At 43.1% G+C, this 26,614-nt stretch overlaps 2 protein-coding genes across 10 annotated transcripts in view; both read left to right on the forward strand.

Annotated features, from left to right (window-relative positions):
* The window catches only part of lamb2 (laminin, beta 2 (laminin S)), a 44,217-nt gene extending 43,115 nt beyond the window's left edge, over positions 1 to 1,102 (forward strand). For all 3 annotated transcript variants that reach the window (XM_078949595.1, XM_023956372.2, XM_078949594.1), the window contains exon 35: positions 146 to 1,102. In XM_078949595.1, the coding sequence (XP_078805721.1) occupies positions 146 to 282 (137 nt within the window). In that variant the 3' untranslated portion in view covers positions 283 to 1,102. The remainder of the gene's footprint in view (positions 1 to 145) is intronic.
* A 1,851-nt stretch (positions 1,103 to 2,953) lies between these two features.
* Positions 2,954 to 26,229, forward strand: usp19 (ubiquitin specific peptidase 19). 7 transcript variants are annotated; one of them, XM_078949596.1, is made up of 27 exons: positions 2,956 to 3,332; positions 4,080 to 4,436; positions 9,137 to 9,265; positions 9,338 to 9,474; positions 11,312 to 11,779; positions 12,431 to 12,764; positions 12,975 to 13,131; positions 13,221 to 13,292; positions 13,367 to 13,482; positions 14,027 to 14,268; positions 14,377 to 14,569; positions 15,177 to 15,310; positions 15,954 to 16,112; positions 16,192 to 16,302; positions 16,396 to 16,506; positions 16,602 to 16,703; positions 16,793 to 16,933; positions 17,015 to 17,133; positions 17,220 to 17,363; positions 17,875 to 18,230; positions 18,310 to 18,420; positions 18,509 to 18,725; positions 19,043 to 19,195; positions 19,732 to 19,898; positions 20,420 to 20,595; positions 23,002 to 23,170; positions 23,251 to 23,466. In XM_078949596.1, the coding sequence occupies exons 2-27, from the start codon at positions 4,250 to 4,252 to the stop codon at positions 23,346 to 23,348; spliced, it is 4,503 nt and encodes a 1,500-aa protein (XP_078805722.1). In that variant the 5' UTR covers positions 2,956 to 3,332; positions 4,080 to 4,249; the 3' UTR covers positions 23,349 to 23,466. The 7 variants fall into 7 exon arrangements, with proteins under 7 accessions (XP_011475072.1, XP_078805722.1, XP_078805724.1 ...); XM_078949598.1 differs by having other exon boundaries at positions 14,033 to 14,268; XM_078949597.1 differs by having other exon boundaries at positions 3,235 to 3,375.
* The last annotated feature ends 385 nt before the right edge of the window (positions 26,230 to 26,614 follow it).

Below are 26,614 nucleotides of genomic sequence, written 5' to 3' on the forward strand. Positions count from 1 at the left end.
GTGATGAACAGCTGAGGGGAGCCTCAGGCTGTGATTTTTAACCTGAAAACAGTTAAAGGTCTGAAAATAACAGTGTGAAGTGGAAACAGTTGAGCCGACTTCCCGGTTAATCCCCAACGGTTCCTGGAAATCCCGGTCCCCACAGAGCTGGAGTTAAGCTACGAGGAGAACCAGAGGAAGCTGGAGGGAAAAGCTCGACAGCTGGACGGCTTGGAGGGAAAAATGCGAGAAATCCTCAACGAAATCAACCTGAAGATCCGCATCTACAACACGTGTCAGTAACTCCAGCGCTGCCTTTACAACCCCCGGACGCTGAAGGAGCCTCTGTAGGTCGGGGCACACGTCGTGCAAACAGGCTGGCCTTTTAGGTTTTGTGCCGATTTTGGACTGAAGTGAATCGTGGAGGTGCATATTTAAGATTTCTGCATCACAGCTTTCTGATTTACACTCTATCTTGTGCATTCTGTTTTTGTATGGACAGTAGCATGTTGTGCTCCTCAAGTACAAAATCTCACCTTGCTGGAAACATTTCTTGCATTTCATGTTAAAAAAAGGGCGGCAGAGGCCCGATTCCTGTGAATGTTTGAGCATTGATGGCTGTAATTATATGTAAAATAAAAAAATATATATATATACTAGGATTTATTTTACCCCACACACAAACCCACATTTTTAAAACTATTTTTTAGGAACACGTTTGTATTTATGCAGCACAGCAAACTGGAATAATCAAAATTTGTGTTGAAAGAAGATGAAGTCTATATTTTCTTGCAAAACTCCTTAAACTTCAAGTGAAAATGGGAAGAACTTTTCAAATCTGTGATCACATATGGTGGTTCTGCATCACCTGTAGAATTTAGTGCCTTACATAGACAGTACTATGATGTCACCTGATTGTTTTTTTTTTTTTTTTGCATGAGAAATGTTGCCTAATAAACAGCAGTAAAGCCAAAAATTTTACTTTTCAGTAAATCGATTGTCGTTTAAAAAAGGAGAAAAACCAAAGGATACCTGTTAAGTTTACTGGTAAATATATTTGCTGAATAAAATTGAAATAAGCTAAAGTTTTTTGTATGTATTAAAGTGTTTTTTAAACATGAAAGACGCTTCCTTTTGTCCTTTTTTCTACTTGCATTCAAACACACACGTGAACCAAAACATGGTCTCCATTTTAACATCGTCATTTAATACTTAATAATGTGTGGCCTTGGCTACTTTTTCAACCTTTCTGTATTGAAAATGATATGAAATGTAATCCTTTTATTGGTTTGCAAGTGTTTTTTCTACTCTCCACGGCCTGTTTTTCTTTACCACTCTCAGACTAATCAAATTCCTGGTTAATGCTAGATTTGTCATTTGAAATTCTCCTTTATGGGTCTTTCGTGTCTCTATTCAATTCAGTTTATTTCTGAAGTGTCAGTTCACAGCTAAGGTTTTTAGGGAGTTTCTCACTAAGAAGGAATCAGGAGTCTAAGTATGTTTTTTGTCTAAGATGACATTAAAAAGACAAAAAAACTGAACACAGAAAACGAACGTTTGTAATATGGCTAAAGGGGTAAAGTAACTAGAAACTACCATTTCCACAAGAAAATTCAGGTTTGAGTGCTATATTTCTGAATGAAAATAAAACTTAAAAGGTAATAATTGGCAAAAAAAAATAGAAAGAAAAATGATCAAAGTTGACCATAAATAAAGATTTTTGTGAAAAATGCCAGCCCCGAGTATCAAACCAGCGAGCTTCTGCACCAAGGATTCCCCGTGTATTTCAATGGAGGCAAAAATCATGGAATATCTTGAAAAGCTCAAGGATTTGAAGGAACAACAGTCATACCTGGAAAAAGCTGAAAGAGCTGAACATTTGAATGTTTAAAATAGCTGAACGATTTTAGAAGTTAAGCGGCAAAAAAAATTAGCAGAAGATACTAAAAGAAAGAAAGAGAAATGGGAAAACAAAGGCTTGAATACCTTATAGCTGGAACATGGAACGTCTATCAAGCATCCAGGAGATAAAACAAATGAACACAACTGTTGTGAGACAGAAGAGGTACGTTGGCAGCTGTAGAAATGATGGAACAGACAAACCGATTCAGTGGAACATCAATGGCAGGATGTCAGACTCCAGGACTCAAGGGCCGTTTTTGGAAATCCAAGTCTGACTTACTACCAATTACCTGGATCCAGGTTGGTTTTACCTTCAAGAGGTTACTATGGTAGGTTATTTGACAAACATGAAGGACACTGGCATGGGGTCAATTTTGCATCAGCTTAAAGTGAATGAAAAAAAAGAGATTTTAAATTTAAATTTTGAAAAAACTTTTAAACTCGAAATTAAACATTGTAAACTTGAAGTATCAATAAAAAATGTTTTTAAATAAAATTATAAATTGGAAAAACTGCACTTGGGGACACTTTTAAAGTTTTCCCAATTTTTCAGACTGACTGACCTTCATTTCTTACAGTAATGGTGGCCACTCGGTTTTCTGTACTTAGCTGCTTTTTTTCTTGCCATAATACAAATTTTAACAGTCTATTCAGTAGGACTATCAGCTGTGTATCCACCTGACTTCTCCACAGCACAACTGATGACCCCAACCCCATTAATAAGGCAAGAAATTACATTTATTAAACCTGACAGGGGATTTCAGGTGACTACAAAGCTCATCAAGAGAATCCCAAGAGTGTGCGAAGCAGTAATCTAAGCAAAAGGTGGCTACTATGAAGAACCTACAATATGACATACTTTAAGTTGTTTTACACTTTTTATGTATATAATTCCACGTGTGTTAATTCAGAGTTTTGATGCCTTCAGTGTGAAAATACAATTTTCATAGATGAAAATAAAGAAAACTCTTTGAATGAGAAGGTGTGTCCAAACTTTTGGTCTGTGCTGTATATAGAATTTACCCATAATAATACAAAGAAGAAATAAGTAAACAGTCTTCCGTTTCATTCTGTCTCTGAACGTAGGGAGGCGTTCTGGTCACGTGATAGCGCCACCAGGAAGTAGGTTCGCTTCGGTTTGAGTCGGGTCCATCCGGGCAGCGGGACAACAAAGTCGTCTTACTCTGCAGAGGCCGAATGACACCCGCGGATTAAACGAGGTCCTCACCTCAATGTGTTCTTAAATAAATTGCGGCAGACATTTCCATTCAGTTCACGGAAATGGGATCCGGCTAAATGTAGAACATTCTAGAAACACCGCGGACCGCTGGGGTTTCCAGTCCGGAGAAGGTGCGAAGCGGCCCGCGGCCGTGAAGCAAAGCGGCAGCAGCAGCCGGACGAGGAGCACCGAAGGCGGCCGCTATTGTGCGTTCAGACGGCGTGATTACCCTGTAATTTTTATATTTTGAAGCAAGTTTTACATTTGGCGTATTGGTAAGTCTGTAGCTTACGTTGACCCAGTGTTGTGTAGTGTTTTAGCTCCAATTTGAGCGTTTTCGTTGCAAGTGCTGCTAGCAAGCCGCTAACGACAATAGCTGCCGAGAGGAGCGTTTGATTTCAGGACCCGTTCTGCGCTTCACACGGAGAGACGGAATCTGTGGCTTAATAGTCCCACATTCTATGTTAATTATATGCTTCTGATATATAGTCAGTTGTGTGGCGTTCTTACTCCGTAGGTCGTTTGATATAATTCAAGTAAGTTTGTATTTTAGACCACAGTCACGTGACAGGCACATAAACATAATGCCCTAAAACAAACGAACCCCTCTGCTTAAGCTAGTTACTAGCTTAGCTAATATTTACTCTTTTAGTGTTGTAATTATTTGTTTGACGCCCGATATTTTATTTAAATGCATGTGAGTCGCATTGTTTTGTATATTGACAGGAAGAATTGGACTGTCTTGTGATTTTTGGCAACGAATTCAGACTCTTCTTTTGTCCGTTACCATTATAGCCTCGTCCTGGCTGCTGCAGTGCTTCTCTGTGTTGACATTTGAAACCGGCTCCCAAATGGCCTAAAGCAACAACCCCGTGGCTGTTTGCTGACTCATCTAACGTGGCTTGGCTTTGTTGTAGCAAACTTTGGTTAAATTACAGTTATGAATCATTAATATTTATACCCCCCCTCCCCCGTTTAGATCCCCACCTCTTTCCTCAACCTTCCTGATTCAATTCTGGGGGAGATCACATCAGTACCATCGCCAAGATAGCCGGCCCAGGCAGGAAGAGGCACACCTCAGATCCAGACCCCAGCAGCAGTGGTAGCGATTCCAGCGACGGGCGGCCGGTCAGCGCCAAGTGCCAGAAGATGGCCAGCAGTGGAGGCGGCGGAGATGGTCATCGCGTTGGGGCTCAGCAGAGAGGAGGCAGCGGCTCGGACGTGTCCTCCAGCAAGAAGAAGCAGAAGGACAGGGCCAACCAGGAGAGCAGAGAGGCCAAGAGAGCGGCAGTGGCGGCGGCGGCAGTGGATGGAGTTCTCGCCGAGGTCAAAAAAGGTAAGAGTCAAGCATTTATGTAGCTGAGAAATTCTTTAAAGTCTTTTTATCTGGCCATTTGTGGCATTTTTTCTAACGATGGAGGACATGTAAGACAGAAAATTTTGCTCAAAGTATTATTTCAAGAGTATTTCTCTATTCAAATTGTGAATCAGGAGCGGACAAAAAATATCAATTTGACTTGGGGAAGCGTTGAAATACGCTCCATCCTGCTCAGCTCCATTCTGATTAATTTTTGATTTTAACAAATGATTCACGGATTCATGAGCGTCTTTGTTTTTCCTGGTCTGAGTGGGTACCTGGCTCAAAGCTGTACGGCTGGATAGCTTCAATATTGCTCGCCATTTGTTGGACCAGTAATGTCAGGTTGGGGTAAGCATGTAAACGGAGAGCTCTCAGCAGAGTGGCAGGATACAGATTTTTTTAAGTTTAAGTAATAGGCTAAAATCTGCATAATAATGATTAGAAGACCACTGCTTTGAAAATAGGTCAAATGATGATCACTGGGAATATTGTGTAAATTGGAAACGTTATATTCAGCGTTCGAAATAAGCGGTTATCCGGTTGTCCGAGACAACCAGATTTCACAGAGGACAACCCAAAAATGAACTTGATGGTTGTCCGTGTGACAACCAGGTCTTTTATTCAACATTTTGGTATTTTTCAACTATTTTTCAAGTTTCAAGGGTTAGTTTTTGGCAACCTCTGAATTGAGACGTATGCAGCAAATTCTTTCCACTGACAAACTAAGTGCGTGCATGCTAGCGAATCTTTTCTGTTTCTACATTTTCACTTTTCAATAAAGATTATTCAAAGGAAGGTGTTGAACAACAGTACCTGGCGCGACCGCTAGAGGTCTCCAAAACAAGTTCAAAATAATCAGCCCATTAACAGAAGATTTAAAACACATTCATAAAACACTTTAACTTTCACTCATAACAGAACAGACTGACACGAGCTGAAAAAAAATTTTTTTCCATGGGATTTATATGATACTATAAATTTTTACTTCAGTCTTTGTATTTTATATTTTTTGAGCAACAATTATCAAAACCAAAGAGAGAAAAAAGAACCAATATATTTGAATCTGTGTAAAGATACTAGTTATAAAGATATTACTTTCAAGTTTTTGGCAATACTTTGTGTAACCAGATGCTTCAATATTTAGTAAAAAGTTTGTTTTTAATATTTAAAGAGTTTTTCAAATGTCCATCATAAGAGGCAGTTGATATTAGATGTATAGAAGAAATAAAGATGCAAGTACTGACATCTGAGTAGGTTTCATTGCTGTTGAATATTGGTATCGAAGGACAAGCAAAAATTGGGGACGAAAACCAAACATTACTTGCCAGGTTACACCCCCCCCCCCCCCCATTTCTAACGCTGTACAGTATATGCAGAGGTTCGGAACTAGGGACCCCCGCCAATACAGAGGGACCCCCCCCCCGCAGCCTAAGAATGTCCGTCACCGGCTCTTACTCATCAAAAACCCTTGTAAAACATCTATCAATTAATGTTGCTCAATAAAAGGGGTTACTTATTTATTTGTACCGTTACGTACTTTATAGAGCACATCAGGGTCGTCTATGCCTAAAAACAGGAGTCTGTGCTTCCTCCTTCAGCAGGTTAGTGCCATAGGTCATCTTCTTCCAGAAGAGGCCGGCTTGATTCACATTAAACACCTGCTCCATTATTATCTTTCTCAGCGTTTCAGGATATTTTCTTGCCACTTCTTTTTTTTTTATAACTTTATTTTTATTAGTTTTTGTTACAGGAACACAAATAACAAACGACATCACAAGAAAAGGTCTATTCTAGGTGCTTGATCTGTCTGTCTGTTATACAGTGTCCATTTCTTCCACATTGGGTGTAATGGTGCCTCTTATAGCAGCCGGCAAGGAATGCTGAGGGCCGCCGTGCTCTCCATCCCCCCCATCCTCCCCTGCAGCACCTCTTTGGATCAAAAGTTACAAACAAGCGTCTTGAGCTGTCTTTGAGTTTTTGTGATGACTTGGAGGAGTCACGTGAAATCTGCTAAAATTGAAAGACGAATAAGCGGGTGAAGACCGTATTCCACACTTATGAAATTCTATTTTTCTATTATCAGGCCTATAGAGCAGAGATGAGAAACCACAGTTTATCAAGTCTCTTTTTTTCATCATTGTGTGATCTCTGTGCAGTTTCTGCTTCATGCACAGCAGTAAACATCACTGTGTCTTCACCAGATCCTCCGGATCTCTGCTGCATTCCTGCGACTTCTACAGACTTTGTTGATGTAATAATTTTATGTATATAGAAAAGATAGTCTAACTATATTTAGTTAGACTCATATCTCTCCAAAAAATGTGTTTTAGTTTTTTTTTTTGTATTATTGGTTTTTTGATTCTTCAGCTCTTGGCTGCAAACTAAAAACAGGAACTCAAAAGCTGAAACTCCATCACAAACTGAAGAAGCTGTTTTTACATCTCATTCACTAATACTGTGCAGCAATTAACTAAATATATCAAGCTAGAAGTCTCTCTTATCAGAAAACCACACAATTTCTAAGTTACTTCAAAGAAATCTGCAAACAATTTCAAACTAAAGAGGTAAAAAAAGAGCAGAGATAATAAATGCAGGGACTTTTGTCGATTGTTCCGAATTCTGAGTTTAGTCTCAGCAGCATAGAAATTCATGGATTTCTCACAAAAGATTGTTCAAGTTAAAAAAAAAAAAGGTTTTTAAAACTATGAAAGAAAGGTATACGACCTTAAATCGGCTAACCGTACTCTCCATGATGCAACTGTTTCCAGTTAATAGTCTTATCCCAGAGGTGTTGCATTCATATGATCGCTCTTTCATTTACTTCCTACCACAAAGTAATAAAAATAAAGAGTATTATTGGACCATAAAGAGAGTTTACTGATTGACACTTGGCTCTCTGAGGAACATCTAACTTCACAGCACTATAGTCAAACACACCAACACTGAGGTGAAAGTGCTGTGAAATCCTTCTGTCTGCTGTTTTTACAGCCTTCCTTTACTATTTGATTTTCCACATTCTGATGAATGCAGTGTTTTATGGAGAACTTTTCAAGCATGTGAACTACAGACACAGACGTTTTTTTTTAGGAATTTACAAATTAGGAAACAGTAAAGAAACAAAAAAAAACACTTCAGATTTTTTATACAACAATTTCTTAAACTTTAGTAATGAAGTGTCCTCAAGAAGAAAACCCTTTAAGAAGCATGTCCTTTTGTATGATTCTAAATGATCATTATTTGGCTTTTAAACAGATGTATTTAAAATATCTTTTTTAGTAATAACTCTTTCATGGTGCGTATCTCTTTAAAAGGGAAAGCCTGCTAATGTTGCTCCATGTTTGTGTTACCACATTGTGTAACATGAACTCTAAATGCCTTTCACTGAATGCGTGTTTTAAAAAAAAGGTAAGCTGAAAGGGGCGGCCGTGGTGCAACGGTAGGACAGTTGTAATATTGCAGGTTCGATTCCCACCTTGCACGCCCATTTGTCAAAATGTCCTCTGCCTTTGGTGGGAGGTTGGCGCCATTGTTCGGCAGCTGAGCCGCCACCAGTGTGTGAATGGGACTGTAAAGCGCTTTGCCTTCGAAGAATGTAGAAAAGCGCTATATAAGTATACGCCATTTACCATTGACCGTGCGACAGAAGACATCCGATGACCGACTAGCCTGCAGTTTGTTATAACAGATTATGTGGCACAAAAAGGTACCAAACAACCTCAGCGTGCCGCTAAGCGGGCTCTTTAGGTTTGTTTGTTCTTCTTTGTCTTGTCCGTCCTGTTCACCCTATAAACCATCATGATAAATATAGCAACTTTAAAACAAGTTTATTTGTGTTAAACTGAAGTTGGTCCTGGTGTCTTGGGTGACATGTTTGATAGTTTACTGCTTTTAATTTATTTAAACCCAACTTTTTTACATTTATCAGCAAATGATAAAGACAACAACATCAGGAAAAAAAATACAATAGTGAAACATTTCATTTAGAAGCAACTATCTATTCAATTCAATTTTATTTATAAAGCCCAATATTTACAACAAAAGTCATCACAATGGGCTTCATGCCGGTAATTGTGTAATAATAATAATAAAGAACATAAAGTCATAGAATTCAATAGCAGATTAGTAAACTAAACAGACTAAACTAGTTTGTCATAAGGATGAACAACAACAAAAACAAGCAATTTAAATAAAAAGCACAAGATCTAAAACAGGGGTGCTTGCACTTCTTCAGCATGCAAGCCACTTTTGATATGTCTATATATACACACACACACACAGAGCAATGACTGATGAGACTGAGGTTCTCTGCAGCAGAAGCATTCATGTCATTTCACTGGTGGGGCTCTGCTGTTAATACAACCGTCACCAGCTGGGGGGGGGATTGGGTGTTGCTTCTGACCTTTCCAGGGCGATTAGGTCAGAGCAAGAGGCTGAGCAGGAAAGCCGAAGCTCTGCTGCAGGCGGCTTTTTTCTGAAAACTCCGGTCTGCTGCGCTACTTTCCTTTTTAGTCTCTGCTGTCTGTTTTAGGTCAAAATGGGGAGTGGTAGGTTGTTGTTTTTGGTTCTATGAGTAGTTTCATGACTTCTTGTTGAGTATGGAGGTAGTTTTGAATGTGTGTGTGAGCCGGAGGGCAGCCCGACGTCTTTGTGGTTCTAACGTTCCATCGTCTCCTCAGACGTGTTTGTAGACTGGAAGCAGAACGACAACGAGGTGACGGTGAGGCTGCGCTGCGGAGACGGCGTGCAGAGGATCGACGACATCGACACCAACTTCACCGACACCAACTGTAATGTTTCTTTCCCGGGTGAGTAGGAATGAAGCAGAGCGACGTCCAGCTACCCGCAGGACATGGTTTCAGACCCCTCTGTGCGTGCAGATGGACGTGAGTGGAGCTGCCAGCTGCAGGAGGAAATTGAGGCCTCGTGCAGCAGAGTCCAGTACAAGGAGAAGGGGGGTTTCCTGCACCTCATCATGCACAAGAAGATCCCCTTTCACATCTGGCCTTCTCTGAAGGTGAGCCCGTTCCCTACTTACCTAAAACGCTCAGCGCTCTCTAGCTGCACCGGGATGACTCTAAAGGTCCGTTTGCAGTGCGCCTCCGTTGATTGCCGTATTTTCACGACTTAAAAGGCGCTCTTGCAAGTCTAAAACTTTCTCCAAACTGTAGGGGGCGACCTATGAGGCGGTGCACCTAATGTGTAGTTTTTGGAGCGCCAAGTACGACGCACGGGCGCCTCTGCGCTCCGTCCTCGCCCTGCGGGCTCCTTGCCTCTCCCTTTCCACCCTCTCGAGAAGGAGGGAAGGGAGAGGGCTCTCCTTCTTGGGGGGCGCCGAGGAGGAGCACTTCGTGCCCCCCGATGTCCGGACACTGCACGGTCCGGGCTCGGCTGCCGGTGGACCGAGCGAACCTTGTCCCTGAGCAGAGTAGCCAGACTTATAGATTTGTTTTTGTGGGGAAGGGAGGATGCTTTGCTACGGTGTGCACTATGTGTCGGAAGCTTCGCACTGCGAGCCCAAAATGATTCCTGCACTTTACGCCCTGACCAGAGCTATGGTACAGCAGAAAGAGTGGCATCCCTGCCCTTAGACCCCCCCCCTCCTCAAAAGACAGACGAGCAGCGTCTTGACGCTAAAAAGCCTGTGGTTCTCAAGAAAAACATGAACATATACACATAAATCACATGCAGCTTTTCCCCAAACGTTTTGCTCACAAAGATGTTTGCTTTTAGATGCACTTTTAGTTCATGTATTTTATCCCTGGTCATTTATTTTGAGAGCAGTTTATGTCTTAAATAACTTAAAGGAAAGTTCCTAGCTACTTGATTTTTGTTTTCTGGGAGATTTTTATTTTTGTTTACACCACATTTGCAACAAATTGTGTCATTTATTTTTAACAAAGACACTATAATTTGTTCACAGAATTAATATCTGATTTACAGCTATTTTTTTTTTAAATAATGCGAAAACTATGGCTTTGTTTTTTCAAGGTTAACACCAATGTGCCTAGCAGCTACTTGACTTATTCTATTTTATCCTGTTTACAGCAATTTAGTACTAAATAATGGCTGCTGTTCATGTTCACTATTGTTTAAACTGAATTTTACAGATATTTCCAAATGAAAATGTCATTGTTTTGCAAAGACAGTATTACTGATTTCAGCAATGTTACACAAAAGTCTGTTATTCATTACACCAAATATGACACAAGTTGTTTATTATCATTGTGTTTAAAAACGAAAAAATAAATGGGGAAATATTTTCCCAAAAGCAAATTTTTAAGTTCTTCTTTCTTAAAGTTTGATATATTGTGAGTTGTTAGAGACGATATATATCGATTCACATTATCGCCATATCGTGATAGTATCGTTATCGTGAGCAATGTATCGTGTATCGCATCGTGATTCCCAGCCCGAATTGAAACTGGACGCTCCTGCAGCGCAGATGGCATTTGGTGAAAGCAGCTTCAGGATTTCACTAAGATGAACTGATGGTTGAGTCTAAATGTCTCCAAACTTTCCTGGTTGACATTAGTTAAACTGTTATCTCTGCTGTTTTAAACTGTCCCTAAAGTTTACATGAATCAACTAGGACTGCGCTGCTCTATATGTGAGACTGAATGACATTCTGTTGCATAAAAGTCTTGTTAAAAATATTAAAATACAAAGTTTGTGCAGGGGTTTGTGTATTTTTTTATGCATTTTTGACGAGATTTCATGGAAAATTTCAAAATATATTTGGTTAATGTTCTACAGGTTTTTTACTTTTTGCTGATTAAAATTGTTATTTCCGTTGTGTCCTGCTGCTGGTGTTGCTGCATTGATACCTTTTACTTATTTCTTCTCTGTTCTAGTCAAACAAGAAGGTGAAGCAGGCTGCGGCTTCATCAGAAAAAGTCCGACCGTCGTCCCTCCAGCCTCACCCTCCCTCATCACCTTCACACGGCGAGTCAAGGCGAAGTAAAGCCGAGCGGGGTATGAAGCGTTGCTTGAAAAACAAAGCCTGTGACAAGGCCCCCGCAGACCTCGCTGGGGTAAAAAGTGGAGCTTCAGAAACGACCACCAGGCCAGCCGCTGCTGTATTAGCGGGCGAGCCGCATCCCCAGGAACCCAGCACCAAGCGGCCCATCATACGGCTGCCCAAGACCACCAAAGGGGCAGAAAAGGAGAAACTCGCTGCAAAGTCTGCAGCAGTGAACGGCGGTAAAGCCACAAACGGGCGGAGCCCCCAGACTCCAGGCAAAGACACAAACAGCAGAGCAGAGGAGCGACTCACCGGTCAGGAAGTCGGACCTGAAGTCTCTTCTGCAAACAGAGCCCAGGTGAGACTTGCTCAAAAACCGTCTTAAAAATGGTACTTTGAGTTTAAAAAAACCTGGGCGTTAAACTTAAATATTAACTCTTTGAAGTCCGGGGCCTTTTTAGTGTTTTTATAACTTAACAATTGGCTTTTAAAGCAGTTTTATGTCATTGATATTCTTTTTAGGATAACCCCTGCTACTTTTTTTTAGTGATATTTTTCATTCTATTACACAGTAGCTTAACAATAAATCTGAAACTATATGAAAAACACAATTCGGTGTAATTAATTTAGTCTTTTTTCTAACTGCAAAAATCACAAACATTGAGAACAAATTGGTTTTATGTTTTATAACACAATCAAACAAGTATAGATTTAACCCCCAAAAATGCATAAAAATGTTTAAAAAAAAAGCATGGGCTGGGAGGACAATTCACAATATTGCGATAAAGTTATGATTTGTGATACATGAACAAATGGCAGAACAAAAGACAACTAAGACAGCAGGGAAAGTTTACACTTTCTTAATTCAGGAAAGGCTCAAATCCCAGTCAGGTCGTTAAAAAGCTGAACGTCTAAACCGCCTTAAACATCAGTCGGTCGTCTTTAGAGATCAACGCAGAATCTTTTGGTTAACTTTCACTTCGGTCTTGTTCTTTTTCTCTTCCAAAAGAGAAACCAGTCATTAAACCGATCCGGAGTAAAAGCACAAGTTAAAGACGAACAGCCCAGAGCTCCTGAGAGCACCAGCCCCTGCCTCAAACCCGTCTGCTTCAACAAAGAAGCAGACTCCGCCTCTGGAAAGCAGAGGGAGTGCACGAACTCCGAGGTGGCGGCGAAACCCGCCGAGCTTAGCCCAGAGCCGGGTCCTGTGATCCAGCAGCAGCTGGTCTCGACAGAGGCGGTCCAGAGCCACGCAGCCGGTCTGATCCAGAACAGCTGTGATGGAGAAGAGAAACGGGATCGGCCAAAGGAAGAGCCTCCTCTGGAAATCAGTCCGCTGGAAGGTTAGCCGGGATTTTTGGTTTCCTGCAAAATGTAGAGCATCATTCATCCAAGTTCATCCTCTGAGCTGTTTTTGAGAAAACAGTTGATAGAAATGTTTTTACCTGGTTTTTAGTAACTGAGATCTTAACAATCAGGGCTCAGGAAGCTTTTGATCTGTTGGTTTTCGTTCAGCGCTAAATGTGAGTTTCCCGATGTGTTCGTCTGTGCAGCTCCAGAGCCGATGGTCAACCTGCAGTCTGTGAAGAACGGCTCGTACGAGAAGGGCACCGATCTGATGGTGGTTAATGTTTACATCAAAGGGGTTTGCAGGGACACTGCCAGAGTCATCTTCAGGGAGCAGGACTTTACCCTCATCTTCCAGACCAGGTCCGGTCATAAATACAAAGTTCGTAAACCACAACGTCTTCCAACACAGAGCGGGAAGGGATCACCCAGCTTGATCTTCTCTTTTACAGCGACGTTAACTTTCTGCATCTTCATTCGGACTGCGGACCCAACACTGTCTTCAGGTGGCAGGTCAAACTCAGGTAAGTTATTTTCCCCGAGCTAACGAGCGGAAACGTTGGCTTCAGGCGTGACCAGAGTCCGTTCTGTCTTCCAGGAACCTGATCCAGCCTGAGCAGTGCACTTACACCTTCACCCCGTCCCGCCTGGACATCACCCTGAAGAAGAGGCACAGCCAGCGCTGGGAGGGGCTCCTGGCTCCAGCCTCACAAGGTCTGCTGCCGGGCTTCTATTTGGACCGCTTTTGCCGACTCTTCAAGCCTTCACGAATCCCAAAACCCTTCCATCAAAATTTGCAGATTACGTTTGGATTCCTGCTGACGCTAAACATTTTAGAATTTTTATTGGAAATGTGTGGTTTTATTTTAAAGCGATGCTGGTTTTTCTTTGACTTTATTTAAGCATGTGCCGCACTCAGAAAATGACTGAGATAAAGTCAAATTCTTTTTTCAGCAAACTCAGTTCAAATACAGAGAGGCAGAAACACTTCAACTGTAAAGTTTTGCGTTTATTTGGTTGTGAGAGACCCTTTTGAGCTGTTTTTAAAGCAATCCCAGTGGTCTTTTTATTTTATATCTGATGAAAATTACATGTTTGTGACATTTTTCTGATGGTGGAGGAATGTTAACCTTAAAATATTATTTCTGAGTATTTCTGTATCCAAATTGTTGTGAAACAGGAGCGGACGACAAAAAGGCAGTTTTTTCCATTTTTGGGCTCCGTTTTTCTAACCACAAGCTCTTGCCTCCTGTTTAAGGTGCAGTGGGTGGTGCTAAGGTGGCTGTGGCCTCCAGCCCCGCCTGCATGGACAAAAGCCAGCCAGGCAGCAGTCAGCACAGCCTCCCTGCCAAAGAGGAGCCCCCGAGAGTTGGGGAGGAGACGGCCAAGGCCCCCAAGGCCTCAAACAGAGGCGTGGAGGGAGGGGCTCTGGACAGCGTTGCACCTCGCTCCGTCTCTGAACACGTTGCCATCACCAAATCTGAGCCCGCCGTTACCGCGGTGAGTACGAAGTGAACATTTGGTGAGCAGTTCTCCTTTTTGAGGAAAGTGCTGCTCATTGCTCGTTTAAATAAGACATTTCGTTCAGACTCTTGCCTCCTGCTTCAGCCTAAACCCACCTGCATGGTCCAGCCTATGACGTACAGCCTTCCTGCCAGCATCGAGCGCCACGAAGAGGAGGAGGAGAAGAAGGTGTGCCTCCCCGGTTTCACGGGACTGGTCAACCTGGGCAACACCTGCTTCATGAACAGTGTGATCCAGTCCCTGTCGAACACCAGAGAACTCAGGGATTACTTTCACGGTAAACAAAGTTCATGTTTCCTCGCCTCCGTAAAAACGAGCTCGAGCTTTAGCGAGAACTCTGAAAGGCCGTCCGTCAGCCAGGTTTACCTCAGCTTGAGGCTTCACTCCAAAAAGAGGAAGACTAAGAATAGGAAAGGAACTCCAACCTCAAGAAGAAAATCACCTGAAAATAGTCAAATGATCTAACCATGCAGCAGACAGAGTTCCACACAAGCTTTCATAAAGGAAAAAATGTTTTACTAAAATGACTGAAACTTTGATATTATGTAGTTTTTTTGCTCATTTAAATCAAATAGTTTGCATTTTTTGATACTGTATTTTTTGTGAAAAAAAATGTAGTTTATGTTGATTGTTGATTGATTAGAATCTCGAATGTCTAAAAACAAAACTTTGAATCTTTGTGAGGATCAAATAGTTTGAAGTGTTCGAACCGGAAAACATGAAGGTCACCTCAACCCCGGAAGTGACCTTTTTATGGCAGTTTGGAAAATGCTTTTTCTGTGACGGCTGAACACGATTGAGTCAAAGCTGTAGAATCTATCATCCATTTGACCATGTTACATTTTTTTTTTGTCATTTAAATTTGTATCCCTTTGTCCTTCCAGACCGAGCGTTTGAGGCTGAGATCAACTGCAGCAACCCTCTGGGAACCGGAGGAAGGCTCGCCATCGGCTTCGCCGTGCTGCTCAGGGCTCTGTGGAAAGGGACTCATCACGCCTTCCAGCCCTCAAAACTCAAGGTGAGCCAGAACCACGGACCCTATCTGAGAACTGGACCGGTGCTCCAACCACATGAAGGCAATGCCGTCGCCATTGTCTCGCAGTATATGACATGTTGGAACCAAAAACTGTCAGCAAGCATAGTCGGTCTGAATCAACTTTTCCTTGCTAATCCCTTTCACCAATCAGGATTGAGCTTGTTGGAAGGCCACACCCCTATCACTTAAGCGGGCTGCCCGAAATGTCAATCAAATGTTTTAAATGCTGTGGGGACCATTAGGCTCCACCTATTTCTATTGATGCATCTGATTGGTCAGTTTATAACTTGAATAATAATATAAATAATAAAAAGAATAATACCATGATAAAAAGAGGATTATCAAGAAGATGTTGAAAAAATGTATCAGAGCAAGAATGGATATTATGGTTATTTATTTAATGGTTATTTAGATTAAATGTTTAAAAAAGGAAAAAGAATAATAAAGAAACTGTGTTTAAAATAGAACGAGAATCATGTTTTGCTCCTTTTTTCCACTAATGATGTCAAATCTTCCTCAAATAGAGCTTTTGAAAAAATCTCCAGCAAAAAAAAAAATTCCTTTTGAAATTCGTAAATGTTTTCCTTTTGATCTCGCCGCTCACACGGTCATTGTCTGCGTTTAGGCAATCGTGGCCAGCAAAGCCAGTCAGTTCACGGGTTACGCTCAGCACGACGCGCAGGAGTTCATGGCGTTCTTACTGGACGGGCTGCACGAAGACCTGAACCGCATCCAGAACAAACCGTACACGGAGACGGTGGACTCCGACGGACGGCTCGATGAGGTGGTGACGGCGGCGGAATCTGGGTTTGGGTTCAGTCAGAATCCGCTCTGACCTGGCGGTTGTTCATCTGTCGGTCTAGGTGGTGGCAGAAGAGGCGTGGCAGAGGCACAAGATGAGAAACGACTCCTTCATTGTCGACCTTTTCCAAGGCCAGTTCAAATCCAAACTCGTGTGTCCCATGTGTTCAAAGGTAATGTGCTATTCCTACAAAGAGACTCGGACAAGCTTTGCTTCACCTGGTCTGACATTCTGCCTGTTTTTTTTTTTGTTTTTTTTTTTTTAGGTTTCCATCACCTTTGACCCCTTCCTGTACCTGCCTGTTCCCCTTCCTCAAAAGCAAAAGGTTCTCTCCGTTTTCTTCTTTGCTAAGGAACCTCATAAGAAGCCCATCAAGGTGAGACCAGTCAGTTTCAGTGGGTTTTCCTGAACTTCTACCTTTTGTTGGAAACGGTGCAAACAACTCCTGCTTTTTTTGGGGGTTTCTTCTAGTTTTTGGTGAGCGTGAGCAAGGAGAACTCCAGCACAGCTGAGGTGCTGGAATCCATCTCCAGGAGCGTGAGGGTCAAACCCGAGAACCTCAGAATAGCAGAGGTTGGTCAGTTTGTGTCTTTTTTGCTCCATAAAAAAGAAAATCACAATTTGTTTTAGTCCAAAGAATCGAAGGAAATTTCCTCTTGTAGGTGAGCAAGAACCGCTTCCAGCGCATATTCCTGCCGTCCCAGTCTTTGGACACCGTGTCGCCCTCAGACATGCTGTTCTGCTTTGAGCTGCTCTCCAAAGATCTAGCCAAAGAGAGGGTGCTGTTGATCAAGGTGCACCAGGTAGGACATGGGCTGTTTTCGGGTTGTCTCCTGCATGACGGACAGCCGCAGAAACTCAATGGTCTCCTGATCATCTTCCAGAAACTTCAGGTGCCCAACACTCCCATCTCCAAGTGCGCCGCCTGCCTCAAGCCTCCGGTGTCTGAAGAAGACAAGCTGAAGCGCTGCATGCGCTGCTATCGAGTTGGCTACTGCAATCAGTGAGGAGCACCGGCGTTTTATTCTTGATTCCACTGTGAAGAAGTCAGAATCGTCACGTGGGTGGTTCCCGTTCTTCTCCTTTCAGAGTTTGTCAGAAGACGCACTGGCCCAGTCACAAAGGTCTGTGTCGGCCCAACTCTGAGAACGTGGGCCTGCCCTTCATGGTCAGTGTGCCGGAGTCTCGGCTCTCCTACGCCAGGCTGGCCCAGCTGCTGGAAGGTTACTCCAGGTACGTACTTTGCCAGAAAACTGCTTGTGAAGTGGATCAATTCAACCTCAATTTTAAAGACTCACTCTGATGAAAATTGTGTTTTTTATTTTCTCTTGTGGCATTTTTCTGATGATTGAGGAAGTAAAAAAAGAAAATTCCGACAAAAATGTCATTTTTGAGCATTTCTTCAATCAAATTATTGTCTGATGCATCCACTTACAGACAAATAGATCCATTTATGTTTTCCTCATCTGGATCGGAACGGTTTGGCTGGTTAGCTCCAATATTGCTCGCCATTAGAGACCACCGGTAACGCTTTAAAAATAGATCCAAAGATGATCTGAGTGGCACTTCAAAGTTTTCTTACAAGTATTTGTTGTTGTCTTTTTTAACCTTTTTGGTTTGGGAGAAATCTGTGTTTTGCTGATACTTGTATCAAAATTCAAACACATTTTCATCAATTACAAATATAAAAACTTATTTTTCCAATCAACCCACATCTCTTAAAAGGCTTCCTGACTTTCTGCAGGTTTTCAGTAAACGTGTTCCAGCCTCCTTTCCAGTCGGGCAGAGCATCTCCTGAAACCCCGCAGTCCCGGGTTGACCTCCCACCGATGACGGCGAGCTCTCCTGAGGCTCCTGGTTCTGGGGATGAAGCCGTGGGCGGCAGCAGTTCAGTGGGAGCGGCGGATCTGGAGCTGGACAGTCAATCCCTGGCAGACATTGCTCCGGCCTCGTCGATCCACCCTGAGGTCTCAGACTCGCTGTCCTCCTCCCGGACTAAAGATTCAGGCTTCTCAGAGTCAATCTCCTCCACCTCCTGCTGCTCTCTCGACCCCCATGCAGAAAAGGAGACATCCTGTGAAAAGACGGTGCGACCCGAAGGTAAAACGCTAATAGAAAATCTGTTTTTGTGATTTATATTTGCACAACCTGAAAAAAAAAGTTGTCTTTTCCTATGTAGCTGCAGTAACGGGGTATCAGCATTCGAGTGAATCTGCGTCTGGTCACGCCAGTCAGTTCTACATCGCACTGCTGGACTCCAACAACAAGGAGCAGAGGCTCGATGAGAAAGGTGCTGCCAGAATCCACGAGAGCCTCCACAGAAGCTTCAAACCGCCTTACTTACCAACTGTCCTCCCCCCCCCCCCCCCTCTCTGCAGAGGACGCTCTGGCGGATCTCCCCGAAGATGCCACTTTGGAACTGGTGTGGAAAAACAACGAGCGCCTCAAGGAGTACGTGCTGGTGAGCTCCAAGGAGCTGGAGTACGAGGAGGACCCGGGCTCCCTCAGCGAGACGGCCAGAGCGGGACACTTCACCCTCGAGCAGTGCCTGAATCTCTTCACCAAGCCGGAGGTGCTGGCGCCAGAGGAGGCCTGGTAGGAGTCCGGCTTCTGCTGTTAAAGACGAGAAGAACAGAAACACTCCAGGGGACGTTCATGTGTCCTGCCTGCTCCATCAAAAACTTATAGGACAGACTAAATTAAAATGATCCACACAAAAAACTTTAAATATCTGTAAAGTGGAAATGACTACAATCATTTATGTTTATGTTTTATGGTAAATTTGGGAAAAGAAAAGTTGTTTTCCTCTGAAAAAAAGGCTTTTAAAGTAGACAATGTTCACATTTTAGGCCTTAATATACAAACGAGTCTCTTCTTAAACATTTTTTTGTTCCTTGTGTGCATCTGCTTAGGTACTGTCCCAAGTGCCAGCAGCACCGCGAAGCTTCAAAGCAGCTGCTTCTGTGGCGTCTGCCCAACGTTCTGATCATCCAGCTCAAGCGCTTCTCCTTCAGAAGCTTCATCTGGAGGGACAAGATCAACGACATGGTCGATTTCCCCGTCAGGTAGGCCTGCACAATATACCGCAAATTTATTGTTATCGCGACATCAAGCTGTGCAATATGCATACCGCAAAAGACGGCAAAAATCGCAATAAATGGTTACCTTAAATGTGCCAAAACAAACTCATGGCAGCTTGAAATATTGAGCAAATGAAATAAATCCCTTTATGCATTTAACCAATCGGAAGGACCCGTTTACGTTGTTGATCAATCAGATGAGCCCTTTTATGTTTGATGTTTGCCTCCTATGTAGATGAGGGTCATTTGGAGTATAATTTTTAAACTGTTGCAGTGAAATGGAAATGATGTTTTTGGTTGTTTTGCTATTTGTTTATATACCGCGAATTATATCGTTATTTCAATATTAATCACCAATATCGCATATCGCGAGTTTTCCTCATATCGTGCAGCCCTACCGTCGGGTAACGCTCGCTCAGTTGTTTGTCCCTTCAACAAATCCTGTGTGTTGAAGACCTTCTGGATCATTCCATTCCATTCATCATTTTTTATTCTTTAAGTGACATGATTTTGTTTTCCAGAAATTTAGATTTGAGCAAGTTCTGTATCGGCCAAAAGGACGACATGCAGCAACCCCCCATCTATGACCTGTACGCTGTCATCAACCACTATGGAGGAATGATCGGAGGTCACTACACGGCGTACGCTCGACTGCCGAGCGACAAGAACAGCCAGCGCAGTGATGTTGGTGAGGCTGCGCTTTCTGAAGCAGGGGCGACAAACTTAGCATAGTGGCTGTCCTCAAAGGGCCAGATATAACCTCTAAATGTAACTAAACGTACTGAAAAATAAATGTAACTACTCCTCTTTGTTAAATAACTCATTATTTATTTATTATGACTTTTTTATAGGGACGATTACAGTTGCATAGAAAACATACGTTTGCTTGTTACTCTAGCATAAATCCTTTTAAATTAGATTCTGTCAGGTTAGGTTATATGGAAAGTGTTTAAGTCCTAATGTTTAGCTGCCCAATCAGATATTTCAAGTCCGATTCCCCCTAAATATGAATAAATACACACCAATATTTATCTTTTTATTTCAAGAAATTAAAAACCTTTATGCTCTCGTGGGCCATGTAAAATACTATGGCGGGCCACATTTGGCCCGCGGGCCTTAAGTTTGACACATGTGCTCTTAACGGGTTTTAATCTTGTCACCTAGCTTATGAGCGGCACCTTCTAACCGTGCGTCTCTGTGGTCCTGCAGGGTGGCGACTGTTTGACGACAGCACCGTAACGATGGTGGAGGAGAGCCAGGTGGTGACGCGATACGCCTACGTCCTGTTCTACCGCCGCCGGAACTCCCCCGTGGAGCGGCCGCCACGCTTCCTCAGACCTGTTGGAGCGGATTCACCTTCTGGCGCCGGGGCCACTGCCAGCCAGGTGAGGCACTGAGGCTTCAATCATCTGGCTTCATAATCTCAGGATTTTCTCTGCACTTTTGCCGTATTTGCTGCCGCGTTGGAAATGTACAGCAGCTTTCACTTCAGCGTCTCCTAACAGTTTAAGGATATTTGATCATAAGATTTATCTTTAAGAGGCCTTTACAGCAGCTGCTGCTGGGTTTAAAAGCAAGTAAAGACAATAGGGGATATGCACACGCTACCTCCACCTTCAATGTACAACCGCTCCGTCATTTCAGGTTTGGGGAGTCGACAGCGGAAACGATGCCGTTTTACATGGAAATGAGTCTTTAGAGTTTACCATTTCTTTTCTGAAGCTTTCTCAAGTCCCAATAAATGAAATTTGGCTCCAGAAGTGCATCAGGTGGACACATTGACTGTATAAGAGAACTGGACTGAACGAGTGTGATGTCACCCATAGACAATGGTTCCCACCAAATGAAGTGCTGTTTTTCCGCGATCTGTTTAGCGCTATAGTGGAACCAGGTCACCTCAGTAAGCAGGGGTTCAACATTTCTATGGCAAGCACTCTCCAAACAGGAGCAAGCATGTTAGAAGGCCACACCCATTCCACTGAAAACGGTTTGAACGCTCTGAACGTTTGACGCGAGGCCGCCTACTGTTATTGAGGCGTCTGATTGGTCTGTTTATCCAACAGCGTTCGAAAGAAGCTGTTATCCGGTTGTCCGAGACAACCTGAGTTCACGGAGGACAACCAAAAATGAACTTGCTGGTTGTCCGTGTGACAACCTGGTCTTTTATTCAACATATTGGTATTTTTTGACTATTTTTCAAGTTTCAAGGGTTAGTTTTTGGCAACCTCTGAATTGAGACGTATGCAGCAAATTCTTTCCACTGACAAACGTAGTGCGTGCATGCTAGCGAATCCTTTCTGTTTCTACATGTGTTCTTTTCAATAAAGATTATTCAAATAAATGTGTTGAACAACAGTACCTGGCGCGACCGCTAAAGGTCTCCAAAAACATGCAAAAAGATTTAAAATACATTCATAAACCCTACAACTTTCACTCATAAAAGAACAGACTGACATGTGCTGAAAAAAACCTTTTTCCATTGGATTGACATTAAACTCTAAATTTTCTACAGCAGTCTTTGTATTTTATATTCTTAAAGCAACAATTATCAAAATCAAAGAAAAACATGACTGTGTAACAGCTGTTTATTTCTCCATAGAAGTCTATGGGATTTTTGACTTTTTGGAGCCAGTGGGGTACTTCCTGTTTGGGATGCCAAGGGGGGAGGGGGTCACTCAGTCCAGTTCTCATATACAGTCAATGGATGGACATAACAAGTAGTTATGTAGTAATGTAAATAAAGGTGTCTAGACTCAAATTGACAGCAACTTGTCACGTAGACCTATATTTATCAAAACCTCAACACACACTACGTACTTGTGTTCCATCGCTATTTCGCGGATCTCCTTTCACAGTCTCTTGGATTTTTGTTTTTAGTTCAATTTTTCATGATCTTTCTCTTCATTCCTTAATTTTCTATAAAGGTTTGAACTTTAAAGGTTTAAGCAAGAGAGAAAAGTGTAAAAAGTGTCTAGTTAGGAGTTCTACAAAAAGCTCCTAGTCCACTCCTGTCAGTCGTCTCGGGCCGTTTGGTGGCTCGGATGGTTTCCAGACGCCGGGACGTTCGGCCGGAAGCGAGTTCCGTTCAAAAAGAACAGGGATGGCTCCTCCCCTGAAACGCCTGCGTCCATCAGGATTTGACGGCTCAATCGGCTCATCGGGAGTGAAATGAAAGCGATCTCGTGGAAAACGAATGTCTCACTTTCGCCGGTTCTCACCATCTTTTGGGAACGTGTGGAAAGTTGTATTTAGCTGATGCAGCGCACTCGGGGACTCGGCAAATACTAGCTTGTTTTGTTTTTTTAAATTAGGAAAACGCACAAAGAGAAACACTCAATGCAAAAAAAAAAAAAAAAAACAACTCAAACGAAAACCAATAATTACTTGGGGTCGTTTGTTTTTTGGAAATCATTGGGAAATGCAGTAAGAGAGGAAGTAACTCGGCGCAGTTCTGTGCATAGAGCCCTTTGGGGATCTCCAAAGCTCACCGGAGCCTTTTCTTCTCCCACTCTGACTCTTTCCTTAAGCAAAACAGGTTTACTTCCCAGATTTGCTGTGACTTTTGCTGGTGGTCTTTGCTGCTGGAATCATGTGACGCTGCTTTGCTCAGGTTCAGTCTTCGTCTCTGACAGACGGTTTCTGGACGAGTCTCCTCTGGAAGGAAAAGCGGCTCAAGTCCGTGTTTTAAATCGGCGCCCTCTGCTGGCTGTGACGAATGTTAGCGTTCACTTTTAGGGTTTATTAGAGCAGGCCTTCTCCCAGAAGCTGACACCAGTTTCCGCCAATCGCAGGCCTCTCTAATATGGCGGGAACTGGAGGAGGAGGAAGAGGAGGGGCTTGACGAAGAGCCCAGAGGGCTGTTCCGTTCTGTCCTGCGGCGACAAAGGAACAGAGAAGAGGACTACCGGACGGAGGGCCCAGTGCGACGGCAGCGGGTGTTGGATCATCCCGATGACTACTGTGTGCGATATTTCCTTCTGGGCACGCTCGCCGCCGTGCTCGCCGTCTTTGTTAACCTGGTCTACCCTTTTCTTTTCAAGGCCAGGTGGAGCTGAACCCATTGCTGTCTCAGGTTTGGCTCAACCTACTTTGGAAGATCAGGTTGTTGACTCGTTCAGAGGAAGATCTTGCTGCTTGACGGCGCTTGACCCGCCGGAAGCACAAAAAAAGTGACTGTAGATGCTGACCTCACTTGAAACATTTTTATTTTTAAAATGAGCGTATATATATATATATATAAAAGTCTATGAAATGTCCCTGAAAGTTTGTTTAATATATAAAAATTGAGTTTAAAACCACAAATATATAAACTAGACACAATTATGCTTGTGTGCGTTTAGCGGCACACCTGAAAAGCACAAAAGATGCAACATAAAGTTGACCAGTAGAGGCGCTGCAGAGCCTAAAGGCCTTAATTTACCTGTGGGTGTATCTGACGCCTGAAACCAGTCCGTCCTCTTTTTGTCCTTGCTGCTGCATGTTGAACATCAAAAGGGGCGGAGTCAGGAGCGAGAAAAGGGGATGTCAGAGTTTTACTCGCCTCTCCAACAAAACCGTAAACTACACAACAGCAGGTCAACACGAGGTCCCGTTGACCTCAGGTCAAAGAGCGGCGATAAAGGAAAATGGACATGAAATTTGTCACATAGAGAAAAACAAAATGTTCAAAATAACCAAAACCAAACTTTTATCGTGAAATCAGTTCAGCTTTTATTAAACTGAATTTGTCTTTCAGTTAAATCCATCCTTTAACTCTGGATCAATCCCAGCTGAGGCAAAGTCACGCCCTCTTTAAGCTGCTTTAACGCCATCAACATCCTTCTGACACGGGAAAAAAGCCAGGTCAGAATCAGCCGATTGGTGTGGATGGTGCGTGTGCTTCACTACTCTTCAGTGTTGCATATCAGCACAAAGCTGCTGGAATTACGATAATTGCACACATGGTTATGATGGTTAAAAAACATCAGCACCGGAGCTAAAGCTCTGGTGTAATATTGTGTACGCAAAGAATTGTGGACTTGGATTATTGTCTGTCCTTTTAGAAAGGATTCCTTACACCCCCCCCCCCCCCACCCCCCCCCCCCAAGAAAATAACCTTAGAAGAGACTTCAGACGGACTTTTATCTCGTTGAACAAAAAGCCGACCTCTTCGTGATCCTCTTGCTTGCTCGCGTGTGTTGCTCCGCCCCTCGATGACGCCCACCTGCTCCAGGTGGGAGGAGCCTGCTGGAACATAAGTACGTTTGGCAGATTTCTCCCCCAGAGACAGTTCTAATGCAGCAGGAAGGGAATGGTTTTTGTCTGCAGTTCTTTATGTCGTTACAGCTTTTATGCCGTAAACCTGCGTTTTCAGTCCGGCTGCCATCGCCATCGGCGTTCTGTTAACGTTTCGATCGTCTCTTGGTCTATTCTGAAGGCGTTCTCGGCTGTCTTTTAATTCCGACTATGGCGAAACCAGAAACACCTGTCGTTTTCTAGGACATAGTTTCTGTAGAGCGGCAGGAGTTCATTAGGAAGTTGCTGAGAGCTTGTGGCCCCGCCCCCAGCGTGCCATCTACGTCACAAATGCGGTGTCTTTCATCTGCTCCGGAATCGCAACGATTTGACGACTGAAATACTCAAAAATGTCATTTTAAGCTTAACGTTCTCTTTATCTGGAGAACTAGAACGTTTTCATCGGAGTGGGTCTTTCAGGGTTTCAAAGCCATATATGCAAACGGATGTTTCTGATCAATGTCTGATCCATATAGATCACTTCTTTCTGTATGTTTGACTGCAATGTTTGTTTTTGGAATGTGGAGATTTCAGACCCAGAATGTTGTTTGTTTTATTTTTTGAATGTATTTTATTTTTCTGTTCAGACTTTTGCCCTGTAGCTTGCTGTGATTGGTGGTCATGCGACCGTCCGGGTTCTCAGGCAAACCTCTTCTGTGTAGAGTCTTTGCCTTACATGTGTCCAACAACAGAGAGCACTTGTGTATTGTGTGACTCTCCTCTGATATATGCAATGAAGTTTAAAGATGCCTCCTTGTGGCCTCGGCAGCAGAGGGGGAGGAATGTGGAAGTGGAGATGCTGCTTGACTGAAGGAGAAAATGTCTCATCTGCAATGTAAATGTAGAATTTGTTGTGCTTCTTAAAAAGGCTGATGCACAAAGTCTGTATTTAAGAAGCCGTCACAAGTTCCTGGCAATAATTTACCGACGTACGTCCTGAATGCTGCTGAAAAGAAGCAACAATAAATCTTCCTTTTGAGCTGAAAGTGTTTGTTGTTCCTTTGGCGCCGTGTTCACGCTGCTCCTCACTGACGCTGAACGCTGGTTTGTTTTCCAGGCTCCCAGCCAATCCCTGTTCACCACAGACCTGGATCCCGAAGGCCCGCCCACTCTGACCCCCGAGGTGTCCTCTGACCTCTACGCCCCCGCCCCCGAGTGCGCGTCCCCGTCGTACAGCAACATGGAGGAGGTGGATTAGTGGCTCCTGCAGGGCGAGAACCAGGGCTGCTTGGGGGGGTCTGAGTACAGTCCCTGACCCGCCACATTTGCGTGCACCGACGCACCTCGACGTTCGCTTCCTCCCCCCCAAAACCCTGGCTTGGACCTTGAAGCGGGGGTCCTTCACGAGAGTTTGAGTTTGTTAGTGTCTAAATATTTCTGTTGGTTTGGGTTTGTTTCACTTATTTATGACAGAAAAAGAGGGGGGGTGTTGGTTCTGAACCCTCAGTGCTTTCCTCCTGAACCCGTTTAGATGTTGGGATGCAGTAGGAACGGGAGACGTGCATGACGGCATGTTCACACAGGCTCTCGCTCCTGTCAGTCGCTGGTCCCCCCCCCCCCTCGTCATGGTCTTTGTACGTGAAGATGGGACACATCTGACTCCTGCTGTGGAATCTACAGATGGTTAATATAAATAAAGACAAAGTGTACAATTGCTGACGGCAAAGTCTGCAATCGTTTGTCCTCTTTTCTTACTCTGAAGGATAAAAAGGAGTTTATGTAAATAAAACAAATACAGACTGAAACTGGTTTCCCTCTTTCAATCTCATTTTTTAAGAGCTGAAGAACTGAATCCTCGCTGCCGTTCACCTCGTCTTATCGGCTGAACCCCGCCGCCGCCAAAAATGCTCTCCTGTCAAATTTTTGACCAAAAGTTAATAAATCACAAAAATGGCTATTTAGATTGATTAAAGCGGTGCAAAAAATGTTTTCTAGTTTTAATGTGAGGAAAAAAACGTACAGGTTTTCAAGCCCATTAAATCTTATAATTTGATTTTATATGACAGCTTTTTTAAATATAAATCCAGATTCATTTCTGTTTTAGAAAAAAAAAAGTTTAAAACCAAGTAGCCTAAAATTAAACAAAAAATGGGTAAAAGAGCACCTTTAGTTAAAAAAAACCCTGTAGGT

This window comes from Oryzias latipes, chromosome 7 (genome assembly GCF_053564925.1).
Source record: "Oryzias latipes strain Hd-rR chromosome 7, Olatipes_Hd-rR_3.1".
In the NCBI taxonomy this organism is placed as follows: Eukaryota; Metazoa; Chordata; class Actinopteri; order Beloniformes; family Adrianichthyidae; genus Oryzias; species Oryzias latipes.